Below are 27501 nucleotides of genomic sequence, written 5' to 3'. Positions count from 1 at the left end.
GCTCATGTTAATATTTTCACCCTGTGCTCCAAATTTCTTCCCCTCACTTCATCTAAGTCTCTGCTCAAATGTCACCTTATCTGTGAAGCTTTGTTTGCTCGCCTTCTATAAATTAATAACTCCTATTCAACCACCACTGCCTTTCCCCATACTTTTTTCTTTTAGTTGAATTTATTCGGATGACATTGGTTCACAAAACCACACAGGTTTCAAGTGCCCAACTCAACAATCCACCATCTGCCCATCACATCGTGTGCCCTCCTCCCTTATCAACATCTCTTTCTGTCCCCACTCCCCCCTCCTTCTTTGCCCTCCTCCATCTAGCCTCACCCCCTTCCTTCTGGCTATCTCCAGTCTGTTGACTGTGTCTGTGTGTTGTTTATATGTTTTTTGGCTAATTCCTTCACCTTCCAACTCTTTTGTTTTGCCCCATACTATTTATCACTAGCTATTTTTTATTGTCTCTGCTTCACTCACCTAAAATACACGTCTGAGAGGGCATAAACTTTGTTTTGTTCACATCACTATGTCTTCAGTGCTTGGCATATAACAGATGTTCAACAAATGTTTATGGAATAAGTAAATAAATCAATAAATGAACAACAGTTTACATTTATTTGAATTGCTAAAGTTCTGAGTAATTAAATTTTGTATTTCATAAAATTCATAGAATTTTTAAATAGTACAACAACATACAGATCTCTAACTTTGTGTACAGATGGCTAAACCATCCCAGGTCCAATTGACTAGGGCCAGAGAAGCAGGATGGCAAGATCAGGAGCACAAAGACCTACACACAAAGGCTGTTGATGGTGCAAAAATTCCTGGAAAGAGACACTGCAAACGACAGACACATTGATTGGCTTGTCTAGTCTACATCCCACTTATGTACTCTCACTTATACTCAAATGTATGCTTCAGTAAAGAAAATTGTTACCTAATGCAATTGTCTCTCACCAGCAATATATCTCACCATGTCACTTTAATTTTTTTAATTAATTTTAGAGAGACAGAGAGAGGAAGGGAAAAAGACAGAGAAAGAAAGAGAGAGAGAGAGAAGCATTCATTGGTTGTTCTACTTAGTTGTGCCTTCATTGGTTGCTTTCTGTATGTACCCTGATGGGGATCGAACCCATGACCTTGATATTTTGGGATGACACTCTAACCAACTGAGCTAATAAGACAGGGCATTAACATGTCACTTTGAAAGAATTAAAAAAACAAACAAACAGCAATCACTGTGGGAAGAACGTCTAATGGAAGATGTAGTAGTCATCCCTCGCCATATCATGGTTCACTTTTCTCAGTCTCACTGTATCATGGATTTTTAAATTGTATACACCTAATTTTGTATCGCAGATTTTTCGCTTTATTGCCAGATTTTGCAGTATATAGCTATTTTATATATTTATTATTTTAATTATTGTGGCAAAATAAGCATTTTCTAGCCTAAAAATTGAAAACAATATAAAAATATTAATTAAAACATACTAAATGAATATTAAATTGAAATAAAGCCTTAAAATATATAAATAATAAAATAAATATAAAGTCTCTACTTCGCAGATTTTTGCTTATGGGGGGGTTCTGGAGCCTACCCCCCACAACAGATGAGGGACCACTGCCAAACCTCCTTTCAAATCTTCTATAGTTTATGACAGACCATGACAGATGGAAGAAGGAAAAGCTCCATCATTCAACAAATATTTTTATGTACTTTCTATAAAAAATAGAAACTAAAAAAGAGGTTTTTTGAAATAATTCAAACTGCAGATTCTGTGTATGTTATGTGTGCATGTGTACACGTACACTAAAAAGTGTTTCTAAAGATCCTGCATCTCACCCTTTCCTAAGCACTTTTAAGGTTGATGCAGTGCTAAGTAAAACACCATAAGCCCCCCCCCCCAAAAAAAAAAGAATCCTATATAAAAACCTGCAAAAATGAAAACCAGAATTAAATTTTGAAGATGAAATTATCTAAGAAAGGACGGGTCCTTAAATATTATTTTAATAATAGTGTCAAATAGCTTCAATTAAATATTTCTAGTAAATACTTATTACTATAAAGTAATCTTTATTGTTATTAGGTAGGTAACCTTCACTGAGTACTTATTATGTACCAGGAACTTTACATATGTTAATTTACTTAATTCAACAATACTATGATGTAATTATTTTTATTTTTACCCACACTTGACAGTTGAAGAACCTGTGGCCCAGTTTAGTAATCTGTCTAAAACACATATAGCTGGGCCTTGGCCGGTTGGCTCAGTGGTAGAGTGTCGGCCTGGCGTGCGGGGGACCCGGGTTTGATTCCCGGCCAGGGCACACAGGAGAAGCACCCATTTGCTTCTCCACCCCCCCCCCTTCCTCTCTGTCTCTCTCCCCCTCCCGCAGCCATTGGAGCAAAGATGGCCCGGGCACTGGGGATGGCTCCTTGGCCTCTGCCCCAGGCGCTAGAGTGGCCATGGTCGGGCAGAGCAACGCCCCGGAGGGGCAGAGCATCGCCCTCTGGTGGGCAGAGCATCGCCCCCTGGTGGGCGTGCCGGGTGGATCCCGGTCGGGTGCATGCAGGAGTCTGTCTGACTGTCCCTCCCTGTTTCCAGCTTCAGAAAAAAATAAATAAATAATAAATAAATAAATAAAACACATATAGCTGGTAAATCACAGAGCCAGGGTTCACACACAGATACTAATTTTAAAATGATATGTTGGAAGAAAATAACACTAAAAGGATCACTGTAAAATAGAGATATACATACATATAATACTAATACATTACCTTTGTAATTCAATATTTACAGATGTTTGACCATTTAATCATTTTATAATCACAATGGCCTGAAGAGATTCTTTTTAAAGCTAAAAGTTAATTATGATTAGATCACTTTAAATCATAAGATAAAATCCTTAAGCAAAGTATATCTATGTAGCCTGACCAGGCAGTGGCGCAGTGAATAGAGCGTCGGACTGAGACATAGAGGACCCAAGTTCGAAACTCCGAGGTCGCCAGCTTGAGTGCGGGCTCATCCCATTTTAGCATGGACACACCAGCTTGAGCCCAAGGTCGCTGGCTTGAGTAAGGGGTCACTCGCTCTGCTCTAGCCTACCAGTCAAGGCACATATGAGAAAGCAATAATTGAACAACGAAGGTACTGCAACAAAGAATTGATGCTTCTCATCTCTCTCCCTTCCTGTCTGTCCCTATTTGTCCCTCTCTCTGACTCTCTGTCTCTGTCAACAACAACAAAAGTATATCTATGTAATAACTATGTATGGTGTCAGATGGATATGAGATTTATAAAGGTGACCTCTTCATAAATTATATAAATATCTAATCACTGGGTTGTATACCTGAAACTAATAAGTGAACATCAACTGTAAATGAAAAATAAAAAATTATTTTTAAAAGGAAATTAATCAAAAAAGAAACAAACTGTATCTAAAGTAAGGATTACACTAGTGTATTATTTCATTATATTTAATGTAATATAAATAATTCATAAACTGGTTAAAAAGCATTATTTTGCAGATATACCCCAAAACTCATAGAAAACTACTTTTCCCCTGAATTTATAAAAAGCTAACCTTAAATACAAAGTTGCATCATTTGCTAGGGCATTATGAGTTATTACAGCTGACCTACAGTTATAAGATACTGATGACACTTTTACCCATTAACAACAAGGTGTTTAAAGCATTAAAATCTGAATTTCTTTTTTTTTTTTTCATTTTTTTTTTTTTTTCATTTTTCTGAAGCTGGAAACGGGGAGAGACAGTCAGACAGACTCCCGCATGCGCCCGACCGGGATCCACCCGGCACGCCCACCAGGGGCGACGCTCTGCCCACCAGGGGGCGATGCTCTCCCATCCTGGGCGTCGCCATATTGCGACCAGAGCCACTCTAGCGCCTGAGGTAGAGGCCAAGGAGCCATCCCCAGCGCCCGGGCCATCTTTGCTCCAATGGAGCCTTGGCTGCGGGAGGGGAAGAGAGAGACAGAGAGGAAAGCGCGGCGGAGGGGTGGAGAAGCAAATGGGCGCTTCTCCAGTGTGCCCTGGCCGGGAATCGAACCCGGGTCCTCCGCACGCTAGGCCGACGCTCTACCACTGAGCCAACCGGCCAGGGCAATCTGAATTTCTTTAAGTGTCAACTGTCAGCCTTCTCTTATTAGATGTGAAGCCTACTCGAATGACCTCTCTGATAAGTTCAGAAATGAAAAACATTAAATCTTATATAAATTCCCTCCACTTAAGAGGGTCACAAAACATAACTTTTGACACTGGGTGTGTTAACCAACCAACAGAATAAAACATTCATTTTAAAAATAGTCACGTTTTAAACCTTCTTTAGTCAAAATATCTGACCTAGAATAAACATCTTAACACTCACTTCATCTTTAAGGCAGACTCTAACAAAAGTGCTACCAGCATAATTTGTAAACAACTCCTGAATGTGTAAGCAACATTTCTTATTAAAGTAGAAAAGGTCATAACATCACAAGGAAATGAAAACAGAAGCCATCTGGGACACAAGCTGCTTCTGACAGGGAAAATAAAAAAAAATTTTTGAGAAATACAAAATAGAAAAAATGTAACCAGTGAGCAAATAACAATGAAAACATAATACTGTATGTTACTTAACTATATATAACTTTTGAAAACAAACACACCATATTAAAATGAGTAATTTATTTCTACATAGATTTTTAAACAAAAGACATATATATTGGAAAAATTTCAAACAGTACAATAGTATACAGAGAAAACAATAAAACTCCCACCAAGCCCACTGCCCAGAGCAGCTTCTAAATCCTGCCCTGCCCAGTCACACGGAAAATCAGTTTCCTTACTACAAACTGTATTTCTGCATTGGTCTTAATTTACCTAAAATTTCAGTTCTGGGGGTCATAAAGAGCTATCTAAAAACTGAACTATTTTTAAACGCAAATAAATGCTCAGGGGTGTAAAGAGAGGCAAACTATCATGATTGAAACACGTAAAGAAATGGCTTCCAACAATATCCACGAGACTCAAATAAAAATATAACTCAGTCACCTATTTGAAAAGCTATCATGTGAGATAAGGTTATCTTGTACATGACACTAAAGGAAAGAAGTAGAACCCTTGGTCGAATACACAGGAAACAAATTCTGGCTGACATATGGAAGATTCTGTACCTTGGAATCTGGAAGTTATCACACAATGTAACCTCTGGGGCATTTCCTAGAAACTTAAACCCTGACAAGAAATAAGAAAACCAAATTCAGTTCATTCTAACAATCACATATATCAACAAAACAAATCTAGAAGAAACTTGATTACAATTGCCACCATTTGTCCTCTATTATCACTATGAACATCAGTCAATACTCACTAGTTAATGATCAGTCAAAAGTTACAGGGTATTTTAATATAATCTTGAATAAGTAAGACCCAGACTGTACTGTAGGGCCTTATTTCCCCCCCCCCCCCCCCCAGAGAGAGATGTTCATGACTTAACAAAGTATGTGACCTATTTAAATATATTGATATGTACTTCACCTGTACTGCTATGAAACCTAAAATGAAGACCAAAAATTTTAACTGATCAATGGTCCATAGCATTAAATAGATTGTAACGAATTCTTTTTAACCTCAATTTAGCTTAATAATGAGGTGTAAAACAAACCTAGTATGCAAGATTCCTCATAAGCCTTTAGTAAATTTAATATTCATTATTAAATTTTGTAGTATTACCAACTTCAAAGTCCTCTCTTTTGTCACAAAAATATAGCACTGTAAAGAGACTAAAGCCTGATATCATATGTTATTAAAACTGCCATTAATTTCCATAAAAGATGTGACCTACGCCTGACCAGGCAGTAGTACAGTGGATAAAGCGTTGGACTGGGACGCGGAGGATCCAGGTTCGAGACCCCGAGGTTGCCGGCTTGAGCACAGGCTCATCTGGTTTGAGCAAGGTTCACCAGCTTAAGCCCAAGATGCTGGCTCAAACAAGGGGTCACTCCATCTGCTGTATCCCCCTGGTCAAGGGACACATGAGAACAATTAGGGTGCTGCAATGAAGAATTGATGCTTCTCCTTTCTTTCCCTTCCTATCCGTCTGTCCCTATCTGTCCCTCTCTCTGACTCTGTCTATCTCTGTCACTCACACACACACACACACACACACACACACACAAAGATGTGACCTACAGTGACTGAACTAAGAAAAATAGGAAAAGACTGCTGGTTGGAGAAAAGTAGGTCTGTCACATTTAGTCAATGGCAGTTCCATTGTAACTTAGCCTTAATATTTTTGCTGAAATGATCTAAGTAACAAAAGATCCATACTAGGAAATTTTTAAAAAATGAGAGCTACATGTTTCCAAAACACTACTGTGCGGATGGAACTGAAATGGTAGCTAACGAACATAATAATCTCAATTATTCTCAATTATTCCATACATATAAGTGTTTGATTCTATAGCATATATTCTCTCTTTAAGTAACACACACAAACCTGGCTGTCAGTAGTGAAAATTCCCATCTATTGGTACTGAAAACTCCCATCTAAATTCCCAGAAAACAGAGTATACTGATGAAAAGCATTATTTATTACTTCTCAGTTTGACTGGTTTCAAATCCTAAGCCTAACCAACTACTAACTGTATAACTTGTGACATGTTTTTCAACTTGTCTTCATCTGTAAATCAGATTTAAAATCATACTTCCTCAGAGAGTTGTTACGAGGATCTAACTGAAGATGGGTTTAACACCTACAGCAGAGTCTAGACAATAACATGTTAGCATATTTTCATTTTTAATATAGGAAAGAAAGGAAACCCAACTGAGCGAGAGCAGTCAAACATCACAAAGAACACCCGGTACAGGAATGTGCCTTGAAATCCAGGGTAGGGCTTTAGAGATGGTAAGAAATAAAGGTAGTGTGTATAAAGAATAGAGACCAAGAACTTCAGGGTTCAAAATGGGCATTTTAGACTCAATTGTATTAACTAGGCCCATTTAGATGCAGTTCAAATATCAGACTGAGGAGTTAAGCAATAATCCAGTAGATATAATTCCTAAATAGGGCAGAAATGTATAAAATGTAGGATTTTAGAATTCCTACCCGGGTAAGGTGCCAGCTTGAGGATGAGGAGCCAGCTTAGGAGTGGGAGAGGCGGTAAGCCACTGATGTTAAAATACCAAAGTATCACTCTGAGAATTGAATACCAACTAACAACTAGAGTCTTCCAGAATGGATAAAGGTACATATAAACAGAAATGAGTGTTATAAAAAGATCAAAAGAACCATTTGTAGACTACTTCGAGGTTATCGTAGAGTAATTTCATGTAATAACAATAATTTGAATTTATATATGAACTTTTTTCTCCAAAACTTCTCTAAGGATTCCTAGATAAAAGATAAAGTATTTTTCCCCCTAAAGGATATTTGTCCTCCAGACCTTGTCTCAAAAAGAAAAACACTTTCATCTATAATCTCCAACGGCTAGCATTACACAACCTTACTAATTTTTTTTATTTTTACCACCTCTAAAAGTTAGTATCTCAAAAATAATTTGATAAATTCTGGGCTAATAATTAGATTTCTCAATGGAACCAAACGACAACACTTAAAGCCCTGATGGAATCACTGGTAAATGGCTTTCAATCATTAATGTCATTAAAATAACCACTGGCTCTTTTGATAAACCAAAATTTGCCCAAGACAATTATAATGAAGAGTGGCCACTGTTCAATTTCTAGAATCTGGGAAAAAATGTTCAACAAGTCCACAGAATTCAAATAACAAGGTAAAATTTCTTATTTAGTTCCAAACTCTTCTCATCATATTTAAAAATTTACAGCAACACACTAAAGGGAAATTCCACCTTCATTTTAAATACATAAAATACAAACATTCCTGGCATCTTGATAACATCACGTACCACAGCTGCTTACACCCAGGTAAAATGAAGACATACATTGTGCCACACTTCAGTATATAAACCTTTGTGACTTTAGTTAAGCTCCACTGACTAATAAAAGTTTGATATGCAAACACACTGAGGGTCCTAAAGGTGACCCTCCCGGTGTCTCAGGACCACACCTCATCACAGCTGGCCTCCCTGCCACATCACTGAAAGGGAGCTGAAGAGGGATTCAAAGTCACACACACTGTAGAGATCTTAAATGTAATTTGCTTAACTTTTTTAGAAAGTCTAAGACAGTAAGTATGACAAAAACTGTCCCACAAAAAAAAAAAAAAAGTCTATCAGCATGTAACTGGAAGTAATACGTTAACAGAAAGAAGAAATCCATTTTAGAAATAGGAAACAAATGCTAGTTAACTATTAACCAAAGCTCTGTGTGAAAAAATTCAAATAGCATCCCTGGAAATTAATAAAATCATTTAAAGAAAGCCATTCGTTTTTATAATATTTAGTATAGTCTCTTGCAAAATGGAAAACAATGAACGACTTAAAAACAGAAAGAGTCCTAGGTAGATTAAGCCCTACAGTAAAAAGGAGAAAGGTGGAAACAGGCCAATCTGATTGGAAATGATCAAAGTCTGCTGAAATGTGTGCGAGCACAGGTATGAGGAAGCCGACATTCTCATTTTGTGGGAAGGAGTGTCTCCATAGAGATATCTGGCAGTATCAATCAAAATTATGAATGTAAACAACCTTTTGACTGAACAATTCCATTTCTAGGAATTTATCTGACAGATATGCTCATTTATATGCAAAGTATATATGTGCAAAAATTACACTGTAGCTTTACTAAAAGAAAGACTACAAACAACCTAATTGCCCATCAATAGAAACTGGTTAAGTAAATCATAATAAATACAAATATAATGCAGCTGTACAAAAAAAATGAAGACATATTAACTAATTTTAAGTTCATGAAAAAAGCAAAATGTAAAATTTTAAATATATTTTTAAAGATACTATTTGTGCTGAAAAGGTGAATGGTGAGACTATGTCTGTGTTTAAATATATCTATACAAATTATTTCTAGACATATACACAAGAAGCTGCTAACACTGGTTGCTTCCAGAAAGAGGAAATGAAGGGCCGGGCACCAGGAGACTCTCTCCTGTAACCTACTGTATCTTTTAAATTTCAAACCATATGAATATCTTACCTGAAGAAAAGCATAAATTAATCTAACTTTAAAAGGGTAGAGCGCTCTAGCTGAATAGCTCAGTTGGCTGGAGTGTCGTCCTAATGGGCAAAGGTTGCTGGTTTGATCCCCAGTCAGGGTACATACAGAAACAGATCAATGTTTCTTTCTGTCCATCTGTCTGTCTGTCTCTCTCCCTTCCTCTCTCTCTAAAATCAATAAATAAATTTTAAAAGAAAAAGGGTAAAGGGTTAAAATTTCTTAAGTACAAAATTTGACACAGTAAATACTCCCATTTTGACCTTTTTAAAATTACCTTTCTCTTTTCCTTCCACCTAACTCATTCTTTTTCATTCCCTCCTGTCAACTGTCCCAGTTTATTTTAACTCTCCTCCATTCAGACCTATGAGGGACATTTGGTGCAACCACCTAGCCAGGCTGGGAGTATTATTTGCCAAAACGGTTGGTGAACTTTGTTCCAGTAATTCTAACACAAAATGGGCAACAACAGGAGCTGTAAAAGAAATCTGAGTATTTACAGAAGGGTAGATAACTACACTTATGCAACAGAAAAAAAAAGAAAAAAGCTGAGGGAAGATAGGGGAAGTAACTAAGATTTGAGAGATTTAGTTTTAACAATATTATAAAAAATTCTTCCAAACCTAATAATTTTTTAAACACTCATTTAATATTATCAAGTCCATTTCACAAATATTTTATTACCTAAAAAAGATCTCAATGGAAACACAGTATCAGTACTAGAAAAGTAGTATTTCCACTCCATAGTTAGAAAATCAAGCTTACACTCCCAGTGGGCTCCACAGGGGCTCTGGACCTCTGGGTGCAGACCTAGTGAGGGCTCACCATGTTCGTTGCTCTTTAGTGGCTCAACTAATGTTTCCTCTTTTCATTTCCATTATTATGTCATTTATGTGCAAATGTATACATATGGGATGGGCAAAAGTAGGTCTATAGTTGTAATACAAATAATACAATGATTAATAAATAAAAGAATATTTGGTGTACTCATAACTGTAAACCTACTTTTGTCCACCTCTGTATATTAATATTTCACAAACTAGGGTCTTGTCTTGTCACATTTTATATGATATACTCATTATTTCTAATCTCTTTCTTGTCCAGAGCAATGTCTGCTTCTAGATATCAGAATTCTCCTCCACAGAACTGTAACTGGGGAAAAAGGTCATGACTAGTCTTGTAGCGTGTGGGAATCTGGGTAAGATCTACTGCACACATGATGTTTCAGACAGACTACTGGTTAACTGTATATTCACACTGCAGCCTGACTAACAACCATCACAAAGCTCTGTCTTGAAAGTTCTCAAAAATAACTGATAAGAAAATAAGTCCATCGTCTTCGGTCTTCTCAGTTTTAGCAAGTAAATATTATACCTAACTCATGAGTAGATAAGTAAATTGTATAAAACTCTCCTTTGCTAAAAAACCGAAAACTTTTAAAATAAATTTTAAAAATCTCCTTCGCTTAGTTCTGAAATGCTATTCTTCACCCCATCTCTACAATACTGTTTCATTGATCAGATACAAAAGTTCTGCATACCAGTCAAATTCCTCTTATTGTAACTAATAACTTTCCAAAATGCCCAACATTCATTAAAATCTACAAAAGACCCTTTTTCTAAAACTATTAACTTATAACAAAATATATTGAGAAGCCTTTTCATTTCTTTACAGATAATAGACCAGAAAAACATCTTCAGAATTATCTTGACATTCCTAACCCTTTTGACCATAATGATAGAAAAGTGCCGCATGGGCAAAGACAGATCTCTGAGCCCCACACAGAAAGTAATTAGTACTTTAAAATCTGAGAGTAAGCATACATGTGCAATATATATTATGTGGTTACACAAACTAAATTATTAACTTTCCTACTTGGCATAATGACAGGGTAGTTGGGAGGGAATGTAAAAGAAAATACTCAACAGCTTAAAATTAACAATGGGCCCATTTATTCAAGGTAGGATGGTTCTCCCATTTCAGCTTGAGAGGACTGAAAGTCCCTTTTCTATCCTCACCTAGGAGGGAAACTCTGCAGCCAGCCCGTCTGGGGAATCACTCAACTACATTCACAGCTTCACTCACAGTCAAGCAACTGCAAGAAAAGTCTTCTTCCCTTTGCCCTGAAAGCCAACAAGAGAAATGTTGACTTTTAAGTGTTCAAATACCATCCTTCAAGGACCAGTTCGATTAATTTCTCCTGTAGGAAACTGACCCCACAAATACAAAAGATCTATGTCCACAGAAACTGAGAAATACTTATCTGTACCTTTGCCATTTATTTCATCAAATACTGCCATGTGACAGGTCTTATGATACTATCTAGTACTGTACTTATTTACTTCCACTCCAACTTTTGTACACCACATTTCTCTGTACCTTCTTATCATCTTCTAGGGAGTATACCTTTAACTCAGTGGTAGTCAACCTGGTCCCTACTGCCCACTAGTGGGCGTTCCAGCTTTCATGGTGGGCAGTAGCAAAGCAACCAAAGTATAAATAAAAAGATGGATTTAACTATAGTAAGTTGTTTTATAAAAATTTATTCTGCCAAACTTAGCAAAAATCTGACATAAAATACTTAGTAATTATTACTATATGCTTTAACTTGCAGTAACTCTCTTTATAAATTTTATAAAGTAAAGTTACTTCCCTACTTTATAAATCACCATTACTGTGGAACCGGTGGGCAGTTAGAAAATTTTACTACTAACAGAGATACAAAAGTGGGCGGTAGGTATAAAAAGGTTGACTACCCCTGCTTTAACAGCTAGATGAATTCACAGCAAAGTACAGTATTTCATGGTTCTACCTTTCTCTGTTCTGTGTTATACTCCCAAACAGGGCTCTATAATCTAGGAAAAAGTAAATATCTCCTGCTTTCAAATCCAACTAATATCTTCTTTGAGCTGGTAACAACTGATCCTCTCCTAACTTTTGAGAATCAGTTATTATTTGGATATTAAACTGCCTGACTTCATTCTTATCTGCTAAAGAAACATCATAGATGTGTTTATGGAGAAATAGGAGATCATCCTCGGGAAATTCAAATATTGGCATTTAAGAAAAATACTCTAACACCATAAGTCAGAAAATAACATGCAGCAGAGTATTTTAAGTTTAGGATACTGTATTTAAAAGATGTTATTCACAAAGATATTATCCTTCTTGTAATTCCATCAAGAGAAACATCAACTTGCCAAAATGTGGCCTTGAATTGTGCAACAAGTCTCCTATTTCTTCTTATAAAATATACTGGCAGAGACCAATAACCCACACTACTACAATAAAACCCATCCCCACATTCCATGGTTTCAGGGCAATTCGACAAATACAGGGTCATAAAACGAGCCTGCAAATGCCTGTAGCCAACACTCCATTTTAAGAATAGGAGACTAAAGAAAATGACTTGTGATCATGCAGTTCCAGCTATCTAAGACACTTATGGTAGAAAGCAGCATACTAAAAAAGAAGAAAAAATGCACACACTATAGATGATGAACAAATTTGGGTGAAAGGTTGAAATTTTATAGTTCATATGCTTTAAGACACAAGTCATATTTGGTATATTCATATACTGTAAACAACAAAATCTCAAGAAAACAGAATGTTCAAGTCCCAGCTAATGGTTTATTTATCTCATATACATTTGCTATCACAGAGTTCCAATGTTATAAGGGAACATAAATACCCTTTGGAGTTCAGAATGATAATACTTGACCCAAGGAAAAAGTTTAAACTTTTGAACTCTAAATTAAAATGCAGCTTCCTAGCTAAGCACAAACTTGTGAATTTTTTTTTTCAATTCCAACAGACTGTAAATAAAAAAAAATTATCTGCTATGTTCCCTACAATTATTGGGAATTTGATGTTTCAGATCTCTAATTTTTTTATTTTTAATTTTATAATATTATTGTAATAGATTACAGAGAATACTATACGCCAGGTCTTGCTAAAAATTTCATACATACTATTAAAATAAGAAAATCACTAAATTACATGTTTTAAGGCAGGCGTTTAGGTTTTAATTGCTTCTTGGTACTATTAATCTGGTGAATACAAAAATCTATTAAAGGCAGAATGCATATAACGAGAGAACTAATAAAGATGAGGTATATAACATTAATAATCTTATTATAACAATATGAATTAGTTACTAGGCATACATCTTTATTAGGGAACGTTACTAGGCATGTTTGAACCACACAAGGTGTTAAAAATAACTACAATGAAAAGCCAACTGCCTAGCAGCACAGTTGCGCCAACATTCCCTTCTCTCCTCCCCTCCCCCCCTCCCCATCCTCTCCAGTCCAGAGTGAATTGCATACCCCACTGCACAAGGCCCAAAAAGGTCACAGGAGATGGCAGAAACTTTTTTTAGAACAGAAATAACTCAGCAGCTTTGTTACCGTGCTTTTCTTTTAATCAGTTTGTTCAAAATCCTTTAATTAGCACTCTGTCTACAGAAGAAAAGCATTTCTTCTGTGCCAGGGAGGGCACATATGTATGTACACAGTGTTCTGTTTTACCAGCATCACAACATGGAGCTAGTGCCTTAAACTGTCTTCCAGGGAACTGAATGAAGCACAGGAAACTTTTTAAAAGGCAAGGTACCACATATTTACATATCATTTGCATTTCTGTTACCAAACAAGGAAGTGATGATTAAGTTTGTGTCATTTAGGTGTCAATTTATTTCTAAACTTTTTTTTTCCAACAAAAATGGAAGTATTGTTAATCAAAAATATTTTCTTTAGTCCACTGTCCTAAAGAAGGATATTCAAACAATATAAAATGTTAAGAGAACATAAAAACAGACAATATTCAAATATTGTTCCTTTCCTCATAATAAAATTTCAGTAAGAGGGAAAAAAAATTGCCTCACTCAAACAGGAATAAATCACAAGACTCATCCAACCACAAAAAGTCTTAAACTTATAGGCCAGATTACATGTCTGTATTTCCTTGTAAAATATGAAAAACTGAAATCAAGACAGAAATTAGTGATTAGTTAATGATAACTATTTAAAAATCCACAGCCAATATTATTTCATTGGTAAGCTGGGATTTGCAGTATTTTACTAGACATGTAAGTGTTATAAACTTACTTTTAATTTTTCAAAATTAAGTTGAATATAAATTGTAAGAAGCAGTATGTGTGTATACATATATATATTTACACATATATAATTAAACAAAACAATAACCTTCTAAATGTCTGATTATAGAAACAATCTACTTAAATTTAAGATAAAGTTTATTATTAGGGACACAGCATAACATAATTGCTTGAAAACCAGCTCTTCCACACCAGTCATGTGAGCTCAAAGACAGTTCTGGACAATGGGAATAATACCACTATCTGCAGGTTGGCACGAGAATTAAATGAGATGACACATGCAAAGCACTTGGTAAAAATTCCAAATTTTGCTGTTAAGGCTGTGGGGGGTGGGGGGGCACAAGTACTTTTCATGCACTGAACAAAAGTGTAAATTAGCACAACCTATCAACATTACATACATATATATGTAAAACTATGTATATATGGTATCCACTGCAGCACTGTTTGCAATAGGCCCTACAAGACAGTTCTACACAGTTATTTTTTAAAAAGAAAAAAAAATCTCTATATATTAATAGAGAAAGTTCTCTATGGTAAATTGTTGAGAAAAAAAGCAAGGTGTGGAACAATGTGTACAATACTCAACCATATAAGTAAAAGGGGAGTAGATCTTCACATTTATTTGAGTATATAAAAACAAAACAAAACTAAAAAACCTCTGGAAAGTTATACAAGTAATTAATAGCAATAATTACCTACTGATGATGAAATTGAAACAGTACTTGAGTCAAGCCCCAATAAATAAAAACTAGAATTATTCCCCTCATCATCATCATCAGGAAAACAAATCCCTATAATGTATACACAGAATCCACTCAAACTAAATTCACAGTGAGATAAACAGCCAAATCTCAATTATACACAGACTGACTATCAAGCCTTTCATTTCTTCTTCAAAGGTAAGTAGCTTTGAGCCATTTTACTATTGGCAATCACCTTTACCAGAAAGTAAGCTGAGGAAATAACACCCAAAACAGTCATTTCATTAACACTGATCAACAGTTTTTAAGGAACTGAAAGAGATCACAAAAATTCCATACTATAACCTTCTAAAATTACATAAGAAATTAAGATCCCGAGAATTCCCCAAATTAGTTACAGTTCAAAGATCTGAAGTCTAACCCTTAATTAAATGGTTTTTTTTATCTTATCATTAACACGATGAATGGAAACAGAAAATAAACAAAATTGAAATCAATTATCCTTGCTAACTTCCCACCCACCACATCCTTTATTACAGGTAACTAAGTATGTTGAGATCAAATTGCCTAAGTAATTGTAGTAAATAAGAGAACAGGTCATCCAGAGAATTAGTCCTGAGTTTTCCAGAATTAAGTACTGAATGAACATCTGTAATAAAATCTGTAAAGTTTGCTTACACTAGAGATTGTCAGAGGCATGTTGAAATCCTTGCCACCTTGCAGCCGGAAACCCCAAGGAGCTGGGCCAACCAAGGACACAGTGTAGTTGCTCATGGTTCTAATGACTCAAAACTCCAATCCCAGAAAGTGAAACTGTGAAAAAAAAATCAGATGGTTAAAAAAATGTTTATTTGAATTCTTATGACATATTTAAATATATTTAATATAAACACAACTAAAGTACGTTCAGTATTTTGTTTGGGGGGCATGAGGTGTTATAGAGTATAAATCTATACTAAGATCTCATTTCAGTCTAAGAAAAGGAATAAGTGAGCTAATGAACAACTTCTAAACTCATGCCAATTTCCATAGTATAAAAATTCCACATCAGAATATATTTCTAGCCATTTGATCAGTTTTACAACTTGCTACGATTTGTGGCTTCTTGTTAACAAACTTTAAGCACTTACTTTACAATATTTTGTTATAGAAGAAAGAATAAGATTTTATTTCAGGTTTAATTCAAAATGATTTTCTCCTTCCCTCTACCTCATGTCTTCTTTATCCTGCAATTGGCACGAGTCCTTCAATTTCACTTACTTACATTCTAAATTAATCTAACATATGAAAAGGATTGCCAATTCATAGACTCTCATCATGCTTACTAAATTATTCTGTGTGTTTTTTAACGTACAAAACTAGTCTCTCCAATCATAAACTACAACTTGAATTTCCTCTTATAGGGATGTGATATACTCCACACTTCAAGTCATAGTTTTTCTTCAGACAGGCCATGATAGGTGATACTCTAGCACAGTGATATTTCGATCAGAACCTGCTTTCTGTTTATACACACACTTCATCAGCCAAAGTAGAGGGTGAGCATTTACCACATGGGGAGACTGACTAAACATACTAAGAGTATATCATCTTAATACATGAAAGGGGATGGCAGATTACAAAAGAACTACCAGGTCAGTGCTTTCCTTTTTGTGTTTTGCTATAAGTTTGTTCATAAAGACTCTCATGGTAGAATTTTTATATTATTAAAAAAACTAAAGAAAAAAGTATGAGTTGGAATTTGGGGTTGTTTGTTATTGTGATAACGTGTAGGTGGGAGAAAACTGAGGGAATGGAGATTTTCTAAGATGCACTACTAAGAATCATAGTATTTCCCTCTTTAAAAATATTAAAAATATGACATGTATAATTTAATAATTTTAAAACATTTTTAAAAGAGCTGTTCAAGACACACTTCTTTAGAAAATCTATTTGTACCTAACTTAAAATATTTTTTTGACCCATTTAAAATTCCTACCCCATCACACCAAATCGACAGTGGCAGATGGGAGATATTAAAACCACTGGTTAGATTAAAAGCAAATAGATTCCATCTTTTTTCTTAAGGGAAAATTGAGGTAAAACTTTCAAGTAAGTCAGGTTCTGAAAGAAAAACTAAATCAGTGAAAATCTGCATGGCATCTACCTAGAAACTAGATGAGTTTTCCCACTGACATGGTAACACTTTCAAATAAGTTCGGTTCTGAAAGAAAAAATAAATCAATGAAAATCTGCATGGCATCTACCTAGAAACTAGATGAGTTTTCCCACTGGCATGGTAACACACTGAAGTACTAAGTAAGAATATATTACTTCAATACTGATGTAATAGGCACAGGGCTTTAAAAAGACCAAAGGCCAAGCCAGACTCCAAACTGTTATACACTCGTTAAAAACGAATAGTAGAGAGGTAATAAGGAGCCACATATAATTCAATTCCTTTCCCCTATAATAAAAGAGAAGATTTTCATAGGACTAGAAAAGACTTTTGATATTGACACATTGTATAAACCCAACAGATAATTCACAGGCGGCCTGTCCTCCTTTCTCTTTTAATCTTAAACTTTTGCCAAGACAAGAATTTTAAGTTAGGGTAACTTCTTCTGGCCCCACTGTTTCCTACAAGAAAATGGAAAATGTATCCTCACATGTACATGTAACCTCTTTTTTTTTTTAAGGCAATCTCTTTTAACATGGGAGTTCTATTCCTGACTTCTCCCATTTATTAAAATTTCTAGCACTTGGCAAGGTCAGGGCCACACTACAGATCCAGTGCTATTTCACTTTTAGTCAGCGTTGTTTCTAGTATTCTCCCTCTGCTAGCTTTACTTGCCTTAAAATATTCTGATCCTTAATCAATAACTACTGTTGGCCTATTTCAGGTCTCCTCCATCTGGTTTTAGTGCCCAAACTCTTCCAAAAATACCAAGCCAGAAGGAAATTGCAGCCTATTCTGCTTTCAAACTCATAGAAATTGTTGGAACTTCTGTATAGCTATTTTCTCTTAGGGAAAGTCTGAACAAGGTATTCACCCTGGTACTTGGGAAGGAAGCTTGATTATTTCCCACACTTCTATCTCAGCTTCTATGGTGGGTGAGAAGGGGAAAAGAGAACCCCTGATGAACTGCTCTGGGTAACAAGGGTCGGAAATTAAAGAGCAGTCTCTTGAGATTCTCTTTACCCCCCCAGATTGAGAGACAGTCAGTGACGGTAGAGCTGAAGAACTAAGGCCACCGGCACAGGATGAAAGCAGCCGACGAGACAGTTTTCCAGCAGATGTTCTCGCCTAGCCGTTTGCCAAATAAGGCTCCCGAGCCGGCTGTTTCCGCGGCAGGCGGGTTCCGACAGCCTCCCGGTCAGGAAGGCGGACTTGGGATAGGATCCGGCGATCACACCCTAGACCTGCCCTGCCCAGCGCAACCGCGAAGTTTCTTTCCAAGCTCTGCCCTTTCCTCACGCCCTTCCTTTTTCCACTTATTGTCAGACGCACTGGAAGCACAGTCTTACAAAAGCCCCAACAAGCAAATCTGGCGTTCCTGGCAGATTAGTTTTCTAAACGATCTTTATTTCCGGACGCACGGAAGCCTTCCCCAAACAGGTTACAAAATCTGGGGGGAAATAAATGCTTCTCAGAAGCGTGAGAAGAAACAAAACCTAACACGCCATTCCCATTGAGTCCCGCTTCCTGCCCACACCCCCAGGAGGTCCGCGCAGGACGGGGGTGGTCGCGGACGCCACGGTGGGTGCCTGCAGCCGTCCGGGGCCGGCCGGCGAGTCGGTGCGGGGCGCCCGGGGGCCCTTCCGCGCCCGCCCCCGCCGTGCGGGGCGCCCCGCTCCCGCGTCCCGGCCGGCGCGGGCTCTGGGAACTGCCAGCGCTCGGCCACTGGCCCTGTGCCCACTCCCGCGCCGCCCTTTCCCGGACGCTCCCCTTCCCACGCCGCTCTGCCACCGCCGCCTCGGCGCGTCCAGAAAGCACCTGAGAAACCGCCCCGCGCAAAGGGCAACCCTTCCTCCTCCCCAGCTGGGCTTCCCCTCGCGCTCAGCGCAAGGCGGCCACTACTTTCCCTCCTCCGTACGGGGAATCAGAGACGCGCATCCAAGGCGGGTGGCCACTCACCTCGGGTCCCGCACCGCGCTGCCTCCGCCTCAGACGAGCGCTGACAAGTGATTCGCGGGGCGTGCGCTGCCCTCACAGCCCGCGGGAACTTCCGCCTCCCCGCGCCCACGGCCCCGCCCCCGAGCCAGGGCACGCCCCCTTCGCTCCGGGCCTCGCCCTGGGGCTGGGCCCCGCCGCGCGGGCGGGCGGGGAAGGCTGCGGCGAGGCCCTGCGCTTGGGCTTGCTGGGGCGAGCCCGCGGCTTCGTGGAAAAACTTGCGCTACCGAGTTTTGGTGGAGAGTCGTTTTAGGGATTTTTGAACAGTACCCAGCAAAGGTCTGCTCCACGGGTTTGTTTTGCACTGAAAGTATCTCTCTCTGGAAACTGAATTGGTAAGCATCTGCTCTGGCTAAAAATAGAGGGGGCTTTGGATAAATTTCTATCTTTCCAAGTTCGGCGGCTACTGCCCATTTGTTTTTTGTTTTGTTTTGTTTTGTTTTGTTTTGTTTTGTTTTCTGAGAGAGAGCTTTATATGCCCTGAAAAGCGCAAACCCTCTTTTGCTTGTCAGAAAGGTGAAAATCAGTCACTTCAATATCTAGAAGTTAAATCCAGACATCACACCAGAACACAGTGATGAAGAGCAGTCAAAAGTTCAGCCACTACATCCTTAGCTTATTTTTTCTAAATCCAAATCAATAACAGTCCACTTTCAAAAAAAACAGTTTCAATAGTCCAGTTACTATAAAGTGGCTTGATTTAGCCCAAGGAGTTTATTCATAAGTAAACTTGAATTTTTAACAAATACTCCCTCCCCTCAATCCCACCCTAGGTAACTATTAAAATACAATATTGAAGAACCAGTTCCCTAGAAATATTTCTACATCCCCAATTTACCGTATATTGTGGTTAGGTGAGAACTATGCATCCTAGATAGCAACAACTGATCTCAGTTTCTTTGTCTTAAGGGAAGTGATCATTATAAATAACCTTTTGAGGTTATCATAAGGAGTAGAGATTATATACTCTTAAATATATAAAGTGACATCGCCTTTCGAGCTGGTTCACCACGGACATTTTCCGAGCAACTGAACCGCATCCCAGACACCCTGCATCATCTCCTGTGAAAGCCTGGGTGTCACTCTCGGCCTTTGTCTCATAACCATGTCCACCAACGGGAATGCTAATTCAATCAGCTGCCCACCTTAACAGATTCAAGAACAAGCGAAAAGGCAGTACAGAAATGAGGCGTCGTCAAATAGAAGTTAATGTCGAGCTGAGGAAAGCTAAGAAGGATGACCAGATGCTGAAAAGGAGAAATTGATGCTGCTACTTCTCCACTGCAGGAAGCCCGCAACAGGCGGGGCACTGTAAATGGGTCTGTTGAGGACACTGGCATAAATAGCAATGATTTGGAAAGCCAATTCTAAGCTGCTCAGGCTGGGAGAAAACTGCTTTCTAGGGAAAAACAGCCACCCTTAGACAGCATAATCTGGGCTGGTTTGATTCCAAAGCTAGTGTCCTTCTTGGGCAGAACTGATTATAGTCTCATTCAGTTTGAATCTGCTTGGGCCCTCTATAACCTTGCTTCTGGGACATCAGATCCGACCACGGCTGCAGTTGATGGAGGTGCTTTCCCAGCATTCATTTCTCTTTTGGCATCTCCCCATGCTCACATCAGTGAACAAGCTGTATGGGCTCTAGGAAATATCCCAAGTGATGGTTCAATTTTCTAAGACTTGGTTTGCAAGTATGTGCAGTTGACTCACTGTTGGCTCTTCCTGCAGTTCCTGATATGTCATCTCTAGCATGTGGTTATTTACATAATCTTACCTGTATTCTTTCAAACGTGTGTGTATGTGTGTGTGTGTGTGACAGAGTCAGAGAGAGGGACAGACAAACAGGAAGGAAGAGAAATGAGAAGCATCAATTCTTCATTGCAGCACGTTAGTTGTTCATTGATTGCTTTCTCATATGTGCCTTGATGGGGAGCCTACAGCAGAGCGAGTGACCCCTTGCTCAAGCCAGCAACCATGGGGTCATGCCTATGATCCCACGCTTAAGTCAGCTATTCCATGCTCAAGCTGTTGAGCCTGCACTCAAGCAGGATGAGCCTAAATTAGTGACCTCGGGGCCTCGAACCTGGGTCTTCTGCATCTCAGTCCGATGCTCTATCCACTGCGCCACCACCTGGTCAGGCACTTTCAAACTTTTGTTGCAACAAGAATCCTGCACCCCCTTTAGAAACCGTTGGGTAGATTCTTCCTACTTTAGTTTGTCTTCTGCATCTTGATGATCCAGAACAATTAGCAGATAGCTGCTGGGCTGTTTCCTACTTTATAAATGAAAAGATTGACATAATTTTAAAACAGGAGTTGTGCCCAAAGTTGTGAAGTTGCTAGGAGCTACTGAATTGCCAAATGTGACTCCTGTACTAAGAGCCATAGGCAATGGGACAGCTGAACAGATTCAGGTTGTAATAGATACAGGAGCACTTGCTATTTTTCCCAGCCTGATACTGAATTCCAAGACTAATATTCATAAGGAAACTACATGGACAATGTCAAACTTCATAGCTGGCCACCAGGACCAGATACAGCAAGTTGTGAATCATGGATTAGTCCCATGCCGCACTGTTGTTCTCTCTAAAGTCACATTTAAGACACAAAAGGAAGCTGTATGGGCTGTAACCAGCTATACAAGTGATAGAACATTTGTATACCTCATTCATTGTGGCACAATAGAACCATTGATGAACTTCTTAACTGGTTATTCTAGATGCCTTTTCAAATATCATTCAGGCTGCTGAGAAACTAGATGGAACTGAGAAACTTAGTATAGTAATTGCAGAATGTGGAGGTTTGAACAAAACTGAAGTTCTCTAAAAAAACCTTGAAAATGAGGCTGTGTACAAAGTTTCATTAAATTTGATTGAGAAGTATTTCTCTGTAGAGGAAGAGGAAGATCAAAATGTTGTACCAGAAACTACTGCTGATGGCTATTGGTTCCAAGCTCAGGATGGCACTCCTGGGACCTTTAACTTTTAGATTGTAGAGCTGAGGCATAAACTTTGTTATGTACTATGTTTGGTATGTTTGTTCTAGTGTTTCTCTACTAGGCTTTTTTTTTTTCTTTTAATTTTTTCAAAGCTGGAAATGGGGAGGCAGTCAGACAGACTCCTGCATGCGCCCAACCGGGATCCACCCGGCATGCCCACCAGGGGGCGATGCTCTGCCCCTCCGGGTCGTCGCTCTGTGGCATCCAGAGCCATTCTAGCGCCTGAGGCAGAGGCCACAGAGCCATCCTCAGCGCCCGGACCATTTTTCCTCCAAATGGAGCCTCAGCTGCGAGAGGGGAAGAGAGAGACAGAGAGGAAGGAAAGGGGGAGGGGTGGAGAAGCAGATGGGCGCTTCTCCTGTGTGCCCTGGCCGGCAATCGAACCCAGGACTCCTGCACGCCAGGCAGATGCTCCACTGCTGAGCCAACCAGCCAGGGCCTCTACTAGGCTTTTTAAATGAGTTTTGTTATTGTAGCACTTTTTTACAACAAAACTATACTTGAGTAGTTCTAAACTGTACGTACTGTATGAAGCTTTTCAGTGGGTTTCGTATTGCTATCAAAATTTCCTATCTTGCAGTGTCCTGTAAATAAAGATTAAATTCCACCATGTTTATTATCTTACCAAATATATATATATGTATGTATGTATCTATATGAATATATAGTACCTCACAGTATGCTTGGTACCAAGTAGATGTTAAGTAAATAGTGTCCAAATGAAACTTGACTAACCAATTGATTAGATTTATTTATGTATCACAAAAGACAAGTACACAAACAACTTCAGCATTCATTATACACTTACTTTGTTCTTGGTAGCTTAATGTACATTATCTTATTTAATTATTACAACAATATAGAGTAGTTCTTTTTATGAAGAAAGGAAAAGAACTTGGAGATTAAGCAATTTAACCAAGGCCCTGACCAGTGGTAGATAGAATGTCTGCCTGGCATGTGTATATCTCAAGTTTGATTCCTGGCCAGGGCACACAGGAGAAGCAACTAACTGCTTCTCTACCCCTCCCCCTCCCATTTCTCTCTCTCTCTCTCTTCCCCTTCTGTAGCCATGGCTTGGTTCTGTTGCATTGGCCCCGGGCACTGAGGATGGCTCCATGGAACCTCCACCTTAGGAGCTAAAAAATAGCTTGGTTGTGAGCATTGCCTTAGATGTGGAGAGCATCAGCTCCAGAAGGGGGTTGCTGGGTGGATCCTGGTCTGAGTGGATGTGAGAGTCTGTCTCTCTATCTTCCCTCCTCTCAACTTGTAAAACAAGGGAAAAAAAAGAAATTTAACACAACTCATTAGTGCTAAAAGTAGAACACAGGGTCTGACAGTATCCTTTTCACCTCAATACACTTCCTCTCAGTTAAACTCAGTAAGACATCCATGTTTAAAGACCAGAGAAATAAGATAGAAAGTCATAGCAATTAACACAGTTGGAGGCCAAAGAGGTGGACTCTGCAGCAAATTATGGAAGTTCAATAAATGCTGAGTTACTTGTGTATGAGAGAGGATGAAACTCATGAACCACTTCTGGTAGGGGCATGTATGTGCCTTAACTTGTTTTAGAATGAATCGCCACTGAGCCATTCTGACTTCCCTTCTCTGTCTCATTCATGGCTAACATTTTTTAAATGGTTGGCATTTTTTGAAGGACAGTCTGTGAGTACAGACTAACAGAAAGATAACTGATAGGTTTGGAAATGAGGTCGATGTCCCTAGTCTCTACTTTTATTCAATGAGGCTATCACCACAAAGAAAATCATATTAAAGGCTTGTCTTCATCATAACCAGGGTACAAAAAACTAAAGTAGAGAAGAAAGAGTTGATCAAAAGATTAACTAATTTTTAGCAGAAATATTTTTAAAGAATATTCCATCTAAACAGTATTTATTTACCTAAGTGTATAAATGTTTGCTCTAACATTTTATTATTCAATGCATGACTCAGAATCCTCTTGCGGTACTTCAAAAATAACAGAAACTTTTAATTACAAGATGGTATGGCTCTGACAAGTTTTTACAATTGCACCCAATAGACTATAAAGCACCACTCATTAAAAAGTCCCTACATTACTCTAAGTCAATTTATCTTTTAATTCCTGGTCCTGAAAGGTAAGTAAACCACTCATAGGTATGATTTTTTAATGTTTAAAATCTAGAATAGAGGGGAAGTATTAACTATTCTAATACCTAAAGAAACATTTGGTAATCTAGGGAGAAAGAGACTGAAGGCATAGCGTCATTCTAAAGCTTAGCACAGATGCTGGGAGAAGGCCAGAACTAAAGCAGGCAGAGTGCAAAGGAATAAATGAATGAGAAAGGCTCTAAGAACAGACCCATGAAGCCTAGGCAAATGTGTATTGAGCAAGAAGTAAAAGGAAATTTAAACTTACTAAAACTAGCTTCAAAGTTTCAAGTTTGTTTTTTGTGGGTGCTATTAATAACTATTAATAATACTGAAAGAAGAAGAGCAAGTTTTGAAGGGACTATGCATTTTATTGGCAGTTTCTAGCAAGCAATATAAGCTAATTGGTAAGAGAGGAATATAAATAAAAAGGGTAGATAGTAAGAGCACTGCAAAAAGTATTGGGAAGCTTCAAATCTGAGGTGTCAGAAGGGAGGAATATTCCTTACAATAAGATCCAGGTGACTGACCTGTGGTGGCGCAGTGGATAAAGCATTGACCTGGAATGCTGAGGTTGCCGGTTTGAAACCCTGGACTTGCCTGGTCAAGGCACATATGGGAGTTGATGCTTCCTGCTCCTCCCCCCTTCTCTCTCTCTCTCTCTCTCTCTCTCTCCTCTGTAAAATGAATAAATTTTTTAAAAATGTTAAAGAAATAAAGGATCCAGGATTTGCCAGTCTTATATTTTACTCAGAATGATCCAGTGTGGGTAGTTATTAGGATAGACACTATGCAAATTCAGAGATGAGATAGAAACAAAACATGTAGGTCAGTAACTGTAAAAGTTTAGTATATGAAGAAAGATGTTAATTGAAGGAAGTCAAGAAAGTGGAAATGGACCTGGCCACAACTGCCCAATTAATTTGGCCAAGAAATTAATCTCCTTAGCCTGGGAGTCAGGACAGGCTGGGAAGAAGCTTTTTCCATTTTCCTCAGTTTCCAAGTTTTCTTTATGTAAAAAGATTTGAGAAGCAGTAGGCTAGGAAACCAAAAAAAAAAAAAAAAAAAAAAAGATAAATTAAGAAATTGTCAGTTTTCCATGTATGCATTATAAAGTTTTGCACATTTGTAGTAAATGAGTTAAGGAAAATGTGAAGAAAGATGATTTAGAATGCTCACTGTGAGAATGGTCACTTAGAATCATCAACACCTTAGCGTATCGTGAAATGCTATGCACACCTCTTTAATGAGTGTCTACCATGCCTCAGACTTGTTGATATAAGTGATTTTAAAAGCAAATTAATTTTCTGAAAAAATATTGGAATTTTGCTTTTTGGATTTCTAAAATTGATGACTTTCTAAGTTAGGCAATTTAGGGTTTTTACAAGCATTTCCATTATATTAAAATGTTGTGGTATTAGCCACCATCACTTAGAAGTTGGAAATAAGTTCTTTTCATATTTCCAACTTCTAACCAGTAAAACAGCTAGTAACAATTGTGATTATTGCAAATCACAAATAAAATACTTCTCAAATCTAGACTTTGTCTATGTATCTATAGTAAAGTATTTACAGTAATTATCCTTGGATGATGAAGTCATTAATTTTCACTTTAAAATTTTCTATATTATAAATTTTTAGAAAACATGTAGTGTATCTATAATGAGAATAAAGCAACATAAATTTGTTTTTTTAAACTATATGAACTGAATAAATTCATCATGGTAACAAATTTATATTAGTCCCAAAATAATTTTGAATTTATTGATTTTTAAAAAATTTTATTAATTTTAATGGGTTGACATCAATAAATCAGGGTACATATATTCAAAGAAAACATGTCCAGGTTATCTTGTCATTCAATTATGTTGCATACCCATCACCCAAAGTCAGATTGTTCTCCGTCACCTTCTATCTAGTTTTCTTTGTGCCCCTCCCCCTCCCCCTCCCCCTGAACTTATTGATTTTTAAATCTTAAATTCTTTAACACCAGTTTGTCCCAAACTACTGATTAATCTCTTCTGAGCTATTCAGTGGTCTTTTATATTGTCTAGGTTTATAATTTTTTATGCTTTTTCATGTCTCTCTCCATTAATGTTGGAGCTATGAGGACATAATTACTAACCAGACAAGTATACAAATAAGGCCATTTAAATAAGTGGTATTTTGGATTGGAAAGATCCTTGGGAAAATCTAATTTGAACACGCTTTATTTACAATAAAATCTCTCCACCCTAAAAACAGTACCTCTACTAAGTGTTTAGAAAATCTTTTTACATACTCTGGGAAAAGCAAGGAAACTAATATTTTCATTGGAAGGTATCCACATGTGTAGACATAGTGGAATGCATTAAGGCATGTTATTCCTAGCCAAAATATAAGGGATGTGGTACTAAGAATGATGAATCAATTCATCAAAAATCTGATTAAAGTGTCTTTATTTTTAAGATAAACAATGATTTAAAGTATTGAATATAAATGGGTAATATCAACCCAAACTACAGTATACTTAATTTTACACATCAATTTAATATGCACCCACCTATTGGCATTTAGTTTCTTGAAATTAATTATGGGACATTTCCCATAATTCAAATTCACTTTCTGCCAGCTGTGAAAGGTGAACTAATGAAGAAAGTAAGACTTTTTTAAAAAATCTATGAGATATGAAACTGGAATCTTTAAATATTTTCATAATCTGATTAGTTCACATAACAACATATTTTTAAACTACAGTTTAGCCAAAGTTTTAGGCCTGCATCTTCTCAGAATTCAAAAGCTTTAACAGCCTGACCTGTGGTGATGCAGTGGATAAAAGGTTGACCTGGAATGCTGAGGTCACTGGTTCTAAACCCCAGGCTTGCCTGGTCAAGGCACATGTGAGAAGCAACTACTACCTTCCTGCTCCTCGTCCCCTTTCTCTCTCTCTCTTTCCTTTCTCTAAAATTAATAATTAAAATCTTTTTTAAAAACCTTTAACAAAATAACTACTATGTTGTGATGTATAAATAACAAAGTCTATCCATTTTTACTTAAACATTATTATTTTAGATATTAAAAATTAAGTTTTAAAATCCACAAAAAATGTTTAGGTATAAATGTTATCAATGGTTGCTTCTGTGTGGTGATATTTGGTATAATTTTATTCTACTTCTGTTTCCTTTTTGTACTTTCCAAAGAAAATACTTTTACCTTAATAAGAAATTGAAAGTTAAGAGTGGCATTTTTATATATTTTATATGTTTTA

The 27501-nt window shown here is 37.6% G+C and overlaps 1 protein-coding gene and 1 pseudogene across 11 annotated transcripts in view; one reads left to right on the top strand and one right to left on the bottom strand.

The window, feature by feature from the left end:
- Positions 1-27501, bottom strand: part of PDLIM5 (PDZ and LIM domain 5) — a 307613-nt gene that overhangs the window by 208155 nt on the left and 71957 nt on the right. For 9 of the 11 annotated variants that reach the window (XM_066385693.1, XM_066385697.1, XM_066385698.1 and 6 more), the window contains exons 1-2: positions 19091-19214; positions 15652-15786 (exon numbers count right to left, since the gene is read on the bottom strand). In XM_066385693.1, coding sequence (XP_066241790.1) covers positions 15652-15747 — 96 coding nt within the window. In that variant the 5' untranslated portion in view covers positions 15748-15786; positions 19091-19214. Of the gene's footprint in view, positions 1-15651; positions 15787-18949; positions 19058-19090; positions 19215-27501 lie in introns of those variants that run through there. The other 2 variants (XM_066385694.1, XM_066385696.1) reach the window with 2 other exon arrangements.
- On the top strand, positions 20232-22114 carry LOC136405899 (importin subunit alpha-1-like; annotated as a pseudogene).

This window comes from Saccopteryx leptura, chromosome 5 (genome assembly GCF_036850995.1).
Source record: "Saccopteryx leptura isolate mSacLep1 chromosome 5, mSacLep1_pri_phased_curated, whole genome shotgun sequence".
In the NCBI taxonomy this organism is placed as follows: domain Eukaryota; kingdom Metazoa; phylum Chordata; class Mammalia; order Chiroptera; family Emballonuridae; genus Saccopteryx; species Saccopteryx leptura.
The sequence above is the reverse complement of the archived record's forward strand: the minus strand, read 5'-3'. Positions and strand labels throughout refer to the sequence as shown.